The sequence below is a fragment of the Neophocaena asiaeorientalis genome, unplaced genomic scaffold (assembly GCF_003031525.2).
Source record: "Neophocaena asiaeorientalis asiaeorientalis breed wild unplaced genomic scaffold, Neophocaena_asiaeorientalis_V1.1 scaffold2579, whole genome shotgun sequence".
Taxonomy (NCBI): domain Eukaryota; kingdom Metazoa; phylum Chordata; class Mammalia; order Artiodactyla; family Phocoenidae; genus Neophocaena; species Neophocaena asiaeorientalis.
Window position 1 is genome coordinate 5627 of NW_020173360.1, and position 9034 is coordinate 14660.

The following is a 9034-nucleotide window of genomic DNA, read 5'->3' on the forward strand; positions in this document are numbered from 1 at the left end:
AGAGAACCGGCACACAAAGGGCTCCCGGGCAAAGAGGTCATTCTGATCGTCGTACGTGTAGGAATCCAGGACCTGCGCCTTCTGTGACCTGGTGGACCACTGGTTTCAGTTTGCAAGTGCCCACATCAGACCTGGCACTCAGGGAGAAGCCCTCCGCCAGCAGCTCCATTTCATGTAAGCACAGCCTGCCTAGCCTTTCTTTCTAGAACTTCTTCTAGATCGAGATATATTTTGCACATCGTAAAACTCACCTGCGTAAAATGCACGATACAGTGGCATTCAGTACATTCACAAGGTTGTGCGACCATCCCCACAATCAATTTTAGAACATTCTTATCACCCCAAAGAAACCTCGCCCATGAGCAGTTCCCATTCCCCTCCCCGCCAGCCCCTGGCAGCCCCTGATCTGTCTTCAGTCTCTGTACATCGCCTCTGCTGGACATTTCATGTGAATGGAATCCAATAATACATAGTCTTCTGTGTCTGGTTCTTTCCCTTAGCACACGTTTCAGGTTCATCCAGGCTGCAGCCTGGCTCAGACTTCCTTCCTTCTTAGGCTGAATGATATTCTACTACGTGGAGAGACCGCCTTTTGTTTATCTGTTCATCAGCTGACGGACACTCGGATCATTTCCACTTTGAGATTGTTATGAGCGGTGCTACTGTATGGGCGTGTCTCTGTTCCCCCATCATTTTGGAGTGAATTCTAGACATTATGTAATTTCATCTATATATAGGAACAGGTCTTCCCTGACTGCCACCCTTGCCCTCTCAATCCTGACCCCCGCCCCAGGCTATCCTCCCAGGGACTTAGGGCTGTTTCTGGAAACTGGGTCTGCCCAGGACCCACGACAGGCCCCTGGTGAGCCTCTTCCCAGAAGCTGCAACCAGTCACTCCCAAAGAGGGAGCCAGCCTCACCCCGAGCCCCTGTGGCTTCCACAGGAGAGAGGCGGGGGGCCCCACTTCTGTACTTGCAGAAGGAAGGCCACCTGCTGGAGGGACACATGGGCACTAAAGCTGTCTGGGGTAGAGGACAAGAAGACCCCAGGGTAAAACCACTGAGGAGAAAAAGTGTGATGCGGAGGTGAGGGCCACGCTTGGGGCTACTGCGCCACCGCACGCCGGGCCAAGTGTCCAGACCGCCCCGGTCACCATCTGCACTCACCGGTAGATATACACATATCTCTCCTTGTACGTGCCACGCCCCAGCAGGTGGCTGCTCAGGAAGCTGTAGGGCCCAGAGTCATCAAATCTGCCAGGAAAGGGGAACCTCGGGTCAGCGGCCCTGAGGCTCCGTGGGGCCCCCAGTTTAGACCCACAGAGCCCTCCTCACCGATTGAGTTCTCGAAGCAGGAGTAGGATGGCACTGCCAGTAGAGTCCACCACCTCCTGCAGCAGTGTGATGTCACACCGAGCCAGGATCTGCAGGACACCAGGAAGGCCAGCCCCACTCAGTGCCAGCCACCCTGGGAGAGGGGTGGCATCCCTGGGGGCCCGGCACCAGCGCGGCCAAGAGTGGCATGACACGCTGGCTGCAGGCCAAACAGAGCAGCGAGGCTAGAAGGGACCCGGGAGAAGACTGAACGCCATCTCCACCAACACCACACCCACTTTGTAGAGGAGGAGACTGAGGCCAGCGACAGGGAAGGAAGGTGCTCCATGTCTCCACACCATGTCTCCTGATGTCCCCTCTTCTCTGGCACATGCCCCTGGTCAGGTAGGGCTAGGGGGCTTTGGGCCATGGTCCTTAGGGGCACAGCTTCTCTGCAGTGATGAACCTACCTGAACTAAGGTGTCCAGCACAGGCTCCCTGGCCACCTTGCTGAGCGTCAGCCGCTGGGTGTTAAAAGCACAGATGTGAAAGGTGTCAGCCCCACCAGCCAGGAGGAGGAGCAGAAGCAGTGCATGGCCGTGTATGGGCTTCTGGAACCCTCCAGAGGAATCCAGGTTGCTCCAGGTTCAGGTCCCAGTTGGGCTCAATTCTAGTTCCAGAAGGACACGGTAATATGCGACAGAGAAAGCGATGCCATCCTGCTGCTGCCCAGCACCAGCCTCCCAGAGCTGCCAGCATCACACATTTCCTGCCTTTCTTGTGGACACCTTCCGACATCAGCATGTACGGTTCAATCTCGTTGTTTTTAATTGCGGTCAAATACGCATAGCATCACGTTCACCATCTTAACCATTTTTAAGTTCAGTGGCATGAAGCACCTTCACGATGCTGTGCAACCATCCCCACCATCCATCCCCGGAACCCTTCCACCTTCCCAACAGTATCTGTTTGTGACCGTTTGATTTCACTGATCATAACGTGCTCGTCTCATCCATGTCAGAATGTCCTTCCTTTTAAATTCTAAATAACATTCCGCTGTACGGATGGACCACGTTTTGCTCATCTATTCACCTATCCATGGACACTGGGTTGCTTCCACTTTCTGGCTACTGTCAGTACTGCTACTGTGAACATGAGGGTACAAATATCTCTTCAAGTTCCTGCTTTCAATCCTTTCGGTTAGATACCTAGAAGTGAAATTGCTGGAACGTATGGTAATCCTATATTTAACTTTTTTGAGGAACCGCCATACTATTTTCCACAGTGGCTGCCCCATCTTACATTCCCACCAGCAGTTCACAAGGGTTCAACCTTAGAGTTGATTCCAACTTTTCACCGCCATTAGCAACTAGAAGGACCATCTTCGTGCATCTCTGTCTCCTCACTTGGCAGACATTATGCTCAAGACAAACTCCCAGCAGTATAATTGCTGGATTCAAGGGCGTATGCATTTAGAATGATCTCGGGTACACCAACTCACCACACTGCAGTGTGTGATGGAGCCCCTCTCCCCATCCCCCCCCCACTACTGGTGAGCCCTACTTGTTCATCTTACCAGCTGGAGCACCCCTCTTCCTGAGTGTCTTTCTCTTTGCCCTGTCTTTCGGGCTCAGGCCCTTGCTCAACTCCCTGTTGGTGTTGCCCTCGTACAGTGACGTAAGTCCCTCTACATCTGTCTGCCTGCTTTTCTCTGTTGCCTTGTCACCTGCCTCAGTGCCTGCCCGGGCTCCATGCCTGTTTCCCCCTAGCCACCTGCTCTGTCATTCACGCTAGTTTGGGTCCCCTGCCCTGGTATCTATTCTGGGATGTATGTAGGCCTTTAGGCAGCCCTGGGCTGGCAAGGGCAGGCTTGGAGGCTCTGGGGCCAGGGGCTCCCAGGTGGGCGGAGGAAAAGAACTAGAGAGTTCCTGGCCTCAGCCCAAAGTCGGTCCGGGCTCCCAACACCAGCCCTTAGCCCCAGCCCTGGGATTCCCTTCCCCTCTCGCCTTCCCTCACAGGCTGGGGGCAACTTCCTCCTTCCCTCTGGCCAGAGGGCTCCCATACCTGTGCAGAACGGGTCGTCTCCACACCACCTTCCTGTGCTGTGAGCGGATCGCGACTCCCCACGGAATCACAGCGTCTGCCTGGGCAGGGACCGTAGACGAAAACAGGAACAGACTCTCAACTCTCCCCACCCGTCAGGGCTGGCTCGGCAGCCCCACCCTTCCCGGTGGGCGGGCCCGGCCCTGGCTCCACCCCGGAGGCCGCCAGGAGGTTGGGCAGCTGGCCTGGCTTGGACCTGGCCGCCCACTTTCCCACCAGACCCCGCCTTCCCCGCCCGGGTGGGACAGGGCGCTAGCGGAGGCAAAGGCGGGGGAGGGTTTGAGCAGATGACCGTGCTGTGAGTCAGAGTTTTTCCTGTGCCCAGGGCGCTCAGCGAGGGGCTGCGGGCGCCCGAGCGCAGACTCTGTTCTGCGCTCTCCCAGGCCCGGCGCTCAGCCCCCGTCCCCGGCCGCCTGCAGGAAGGATACGGTGGGGAAGACTCCAGAGCTGGAGGCGTGCCTGAAAAAGGGAAGCCCCGCGGCGAGCCTGGGCACCCCCGAGGACAAGGGCCTTATCTCCAAGACCTCGGGCCGGGCCCGGTGTGGCTGCGCACTCCTGAGCGCTCTGAATACCCAAAGCGAGCGACAGTCGGCGCAGGAACTGGCCATGGTGGTGGAAGCCGAGGGCGGACTAAAAAACTGTACCTGAGAGATTAGAGCGCTGGCAGCTCAGTGCCCCGTGGGGATCCTGCACTGTCGCTGCTGGGACAAGTGGGGGACTCAGGCGGTGTCTGCGGGCGGGCGATGGGTCCTTACTGAATGGTTGTAGTGCGGTCTTCGGGGCAATGTCCCCGTTGGCAGGACCTCCGTGCTAAGGGATTGGGGGTGGTGATGAGCCGAAGACTGGGATTTTTTTTTTTCCGCGTCTTGCTGGATCTTAGTTCCGGAGCAGGGATTGAACCCAGGCCCTCGGCAGTGAGAGCGCCGAGTCCTAACCACTGGACCGCCAGGGAATTCCCGGGAAAAATATTTTTTAATCAATAAAATTATACTTTGCTTTAAAAATAAAAAATAGACTGCTTAACGCCTACAGGTCTTTCTTTTTGGGGTGATGAACATGTTTGGACCTAGTTAGAGGTGGTGGTTGACAACACTGTGGGTGTATTAAACGATATAAAATACTGTAATATACATAGTATTTCCTATTGTATGTTATATGCTGCTATATATTACATATTGCATCACATGTTACATTATATTACATACATACATAAGTATAGTACAATTCTGTAATATTGTGATTATATAAAGTTGTAGGGCTTCCCTGGTGGCACAGTGGTTAAGAATCGCCTGCCGATGCAGGGGACACAGGTTCGTGCCCCGGTCCGGGAAGATCCCACGTGCCGCGGAGCGGCTAGGCCCGTGAGCCATGGCCGCTGAGCCTGCGCGTCCGGAGCCTGTGCTCCGCAACGGGAGAGGCCACAACAGTGAGAGGCCCGCGTACTGCAAAAAAAATAAATAAATAAGTTGTATGTAGCTAATTATGTAAAGTTACATAATGTAACATATACAATACATAACGTTTAACATTACATACGTTACATACATAAAATAATGTAATATAAAATGGTTAATTCCGTGTTATACGAAATTAATGAAAACAAAAGGGGAAGAAAACTAAAGTAAAAGTGCTCCGCCAGCCCCGACCTTTTTTTTAAAATAAATTAATTTTATTTATTTATTTTTGGCCGCATTGGGTCTTCATTGCTGTGCGCAGTGCACGGTTTTCTCATTGCAGTGGCTTCTCTCGTTGCGGAGCACGGGCTCTAGGCGCGCGGGCTTCAATAGTTGTAGCACGTGGGCTTAGCTGCTAGCACCGCGGCATGTCGGGTCTTCCCTGACCAGGGCTCAAATCCGTGTCCCCTGCATTGGCAAGCAGACCCTTAACCACTGCACCGCCAGGGAAGCCAGCCCCGATTTTGTGTGGTGTCAGGTAATCGTGTTGCGCAGCCCATGTTACTCACGGAGAGTTCACCGGGGAGGAACTAATGAGACAAAACGGACCTGCAGCCGGCGGGTGGCCTCAAATCCGCGCGGCTCCGGAGCGGGGCGGGGCCACGCGGCCCGCGGGCCCGCCCCCGCTGCCGTCAAGCGGCCCGAGCGCGTTTTGCGACAGACGGCGGTAGAGCCCGGCGCCGTCGCAGGCTCGCTTTCCGGCGGGTGCGGGGGCTTCGCGGCTGCCGCTCCCGTCCGCGCTAGGTCCTCAGTGCGCACCCCGTCTCCTGGCTCCAGGGCGGCTAGTGTGTGGCGAGAGATCGGGGACGGGCCCGGTTCTGGCCTGACCCACTAGGTGACCTTGGTCGAGTCCCCTGTCGCGCCGAGCCGCGGCGCCCGTCTGTGGCGCTGGCCTGTTAGGGACCCATCCCCCGAGCGGTTGAGGACACAGACCTAGAGTAGCCCCACAGCCTGCCCCAGGGCAGGGGGAGCGCCGGGCCGCCGGGGGCGGTGGGGGAAGCTCGGTCGGGGCGGGGAGATGCCCCTACATGTGAAATGGCCGTTCCCCGCGGTGCCGCCGCTCACCTGGACCCTGGCCAGCAGCGTCGTCATGGGCTTGGTGGGCACCTACAGCTGCTTCTGGACCAGTGAGTGGACCCAAAGCCGAGGCAGGGTTGGCCACGGGTCTCCACGCCCAACCAGAGTTGGGGTTCGGGGTTGGGGGCGCTGGCAGGGGCTGGCTTGGCCGCGGGTGGGGAGCTCTGGGCTCCCAGGAAAGGAAGCAAAGATCCCGACCCTCCCGCTCTCCCTCCAGAGTACATGAACCACCTCACCGTCCACAACAAGGAGGTTCTGTACGAGCTCATCGAGAACCGAGGCCCGGCCACACCCCTCATCACGGTGTCCAATCACCAGTCCTGCATGGATGACCCTCACCTCTGGGGTACACGGGCCAGTGTGCTGGGTTTGGGGAAGCAAGGAGGGAACCTGGGACAGGGCCGAACACAAGCAGAACAAACTCACTCCTCACGGGCTGCTTTGCATAGCTCTGGCGCTCCTGTTTCTGGGATGTCCTGCCCCAGGGATGAAAGCTTGATTTGTGGCCTCTTCAGCATCCCTCCTAGGGAGTGTAATTTGGAGAGCGCCTCAGATATTTGGAGGGAACGGACGTAGCGCAAGGTCTGACAGTTTCTTTCCTCTGACGTATCAGGCCCAGTGTGTCAGACCCTCCATTCTCTCAACTGTTGACGGTTCCAAAGAGCCTTGGGAACAAATCTGAGGACCACAGAGTGTCCTGTCAAGGAAACTCTGGGCTAGGGGCTGGAAGACCTGTGTCCTGTTTCCAGGGTTGCCCCAGGCTGGGTTTGTAGCCTTCCACCAGCCTCGTTTGGGAGCCCGCTTCCCCACCTAGAAGTTCCTGCTCTGCTGACTTCACAGGGAGTGGCTTGGCTCCAGTAACCCAGATGGCTGCCAATGCAGGGGACGCGGGTTCGTGCCCCGGTCTGGGAAGATCCCACGTGCCGCGGAGCGGCTAGGCCCTCCTAGGGGTGCCCGGGGCTCCCACTGCTGAACTCAGGAGGTTATAGACTAGGAGGTAGATCTCGTGGGAAGCCATTTGATCAAATCAGAGCCTTTCAGAGCTCACCCTTGCCGCCGGGCAGAGCATGGCCTGCAGGGTGCCACAGGCAGATTCCAGGAGACCAGGAAGGAGGCTCTAGAGCCATCCAGTAACCTGGACCAAGGTGGTGGCGGTGACAGTGGGGAAATGGGTAGAAGAATAGGCAGCATCAGAATGTATCGGGGAGGTAGGCAGACCAGCTGTGGTGACTAATAAGACATACGGGGTGGGAGAGAGGGAGGGGCCCGGGAGAACTTGGGGGTCCAGCCCAAGGGTCAGGAAGATGCCACTTTGGGCCATAGGGAAATGGTAGTACTGCTGTCCATGTCCCTCATTCCCCAAAACAGGATGACAGAAATCGGCGCCCCCTAGGTACAAGGTAAGTTGGGGCATGAAGTCTTTCCTCTCCTTCTCCAGGGATCCTGAAACTCCGCCACATCTGGAACCTGAAGTTGATGCGTTGGTGAGGAGCAGTGGGCCCCTCGTGGTGGGCCGGCAGGCTTCACCCGTCTCTGCCCAGGTCTGCCCTCCCCCTACTGTGCCCAGGAGGAGCCTCCAGCAGTCCAGGCAGGGCACGGGGTGGGGCCCCGCAGGCCCTCCTGTGCCTCCATTCTGCACTGCCCACGATGTCAGGCCTCACGCTGGGGGCAGGGCAGAGAAGCAGGGTGCAGGGGAGGCCGTGGTGACCACGTCTGTCCCCGCTCCAGGACCCCCGCGGCCGCAGACATCTGCTTCACCAAGGAGCTGCATTCCCACTTCTTCAGCTTGGGCAAGTGCGTGCCCGTGTGCCGAGGTGAGGTGCTTCTGGGGGCTTCTCTGGCCTCCCTTGGGGCCGGGAGACTGGTGGTCCATGCCTCTGGCTTGGCAGTGCTGGGAATAGAGGGACCCTGGTGGGACAGGCAGCCGGGGAGCCGGGGGCCACTGCCTCCCTCGCGTGAGGCCCAGCTTCATCCTGCGGCAGGAGGGGTGGCAGTGGCTTCTTGGAGCGCACTGCATTCCCCGCGACTGCCTGAGGATTGTGTGCCTCCGGCTCCGATGTTAGAAGTGGACGAGGCGTTACCCACGTTCCTTCTCTTGAGGACGTTGCTGAGAGAGACTCACTGATGGCAGTGTGGTGTCATCAGTGTGTGATGGTGGTGGCGTGTGCCGTAGGGTGAGGGGTGTGGTGTTGAGCTTCCGGAGGTAGGGCCCATTTTCATCCCCTTCTCCAGATAAGGGGACTCAGAGGGATAAAGGTGCTGGCCCAAGGTCACAGGGCAAGAGGTGGCAAAGCCAGGGTTCAAATCCAGGTTGCTTTTCCCTCTGGGGAAGCAGGATTTTTCCAGGGAGAGTATGAAAGGAAAGGCATCCTAGACACAGGAAGCATGTAGCAGACACTGGAGAGGTACGTGATAAAGGTAGAAAATGTGCATTGCAGGCTAAAAGTGAAGGTTCTGGAACAATCATGTGAAGAATTTGGGCTCTGCTTTCTCATCAGGGTAGTGACAGGGCTTTCGAGTGTGGTTAGAGAGAGAGCCCCCGGCTGCAGTGTGCTTGGAGGGCAGAAGCGGGGTCGAGGATTGTAGCTGGGCCTCTGGGGGTCACCACAGAGAGCAGAGACGAGACGGCTTTGGGATACGCTCTGGAGGCGGAGGGGACAGGACTTGATAGGTTGGGTGTAGGAGGGGGCGAGGAAAAGAAAACGCAAAGATGACACTAGGTGATGTCTGGTAACGAGGAGCCACTGGGTGGATGGGACTAGGGGAAGGCAGCATGGTGGTTGAGAGGAGCCTGTCACCTGAGGAGGGAACGGTCCAGAGACAGTGAGATGCGCAGCTCTGGAGCTCAAAAGAACGCTTGGGAATAAAGATACCGGGAACTCAACCGCAAACAAAGTCACAAACGTAGAAGCGAGATCGTAGACGGGGAGAGCACGGAGAGAGCAGGGGTCCAGGACAGCACCTCAGCACAGAAGGAGACACGAGCCACCAAGACAGCAGAGAGCAGTGGCCAGAGAGGAAAGAAGCAAAACAGGGCCCCTCGGTACTGTGGAAGCCTCCAGTGACCCTGGAGAAGCCACTTCTCTG

General features: G+C 57.2%; 2 protein-coding genes across 4 annotated transcripts in view; one reads left to right on the forward strand and one right to left on the reverse strand.

Annotated features, from left to right (window-relative positions):
* Positions 1-1960, reverse strand: part of DNASE1L1 (deoxyribonuclease 1 like 1) — a gene marked incomplete at its 5' end in the record, with an annotated part of 3715 nt that extends 1755 nt beyond the window's left edge. The window contains 4 exons of the mRNA XM_024746218.1: positions 1-88; positions 1167-1253; positions 1335-1423; positions 1784-1960. The exon at positions 1-88 is cut by the window's left edge and continues 7 nt beyond it. Coding sequence (XP_024601986.1) covers positions 1-88; positions 1167-1253; positions 1335-1423; positions 1784-1960 — 441 coding nt within the window. The remainder of the gene's footprint in view (positions 89-1166; positions 1254-1334; positions 1424-1783) is intronic.
* A 3601-nt stretch (positions 1961-5561) lies between these two features.
* Positions 5562-9034, forward strand: part of TAFAZZIN (tafazzin, phospholipid-lysophospholipid transacylase) — a 7635-nt gene continuing 4162 nt past the window's right edge. For all 3 annotated transcript variants that reach the window (XM_024746219.1, XM_024746220.1, XM_024746221.1), the window contains exons 1-4: positions 5562-5997; positions 6165-6293; positions 7386-7431; positions 7676-7761. In XM_024746219.1, the coding sequence (XP_024601987.1) occupies positions 5889-5997; positions 6165-6293; positions 7386-7431; positions 7676-7761 (370 nt within the window). In that variant the 5' untranslated portion in view covers positions 5562-5888. The remainder of the gene's footprint in view (positions 5998-6164; positions 6294-7385; positions 7432-7675; positions 7762-9034) is intronic.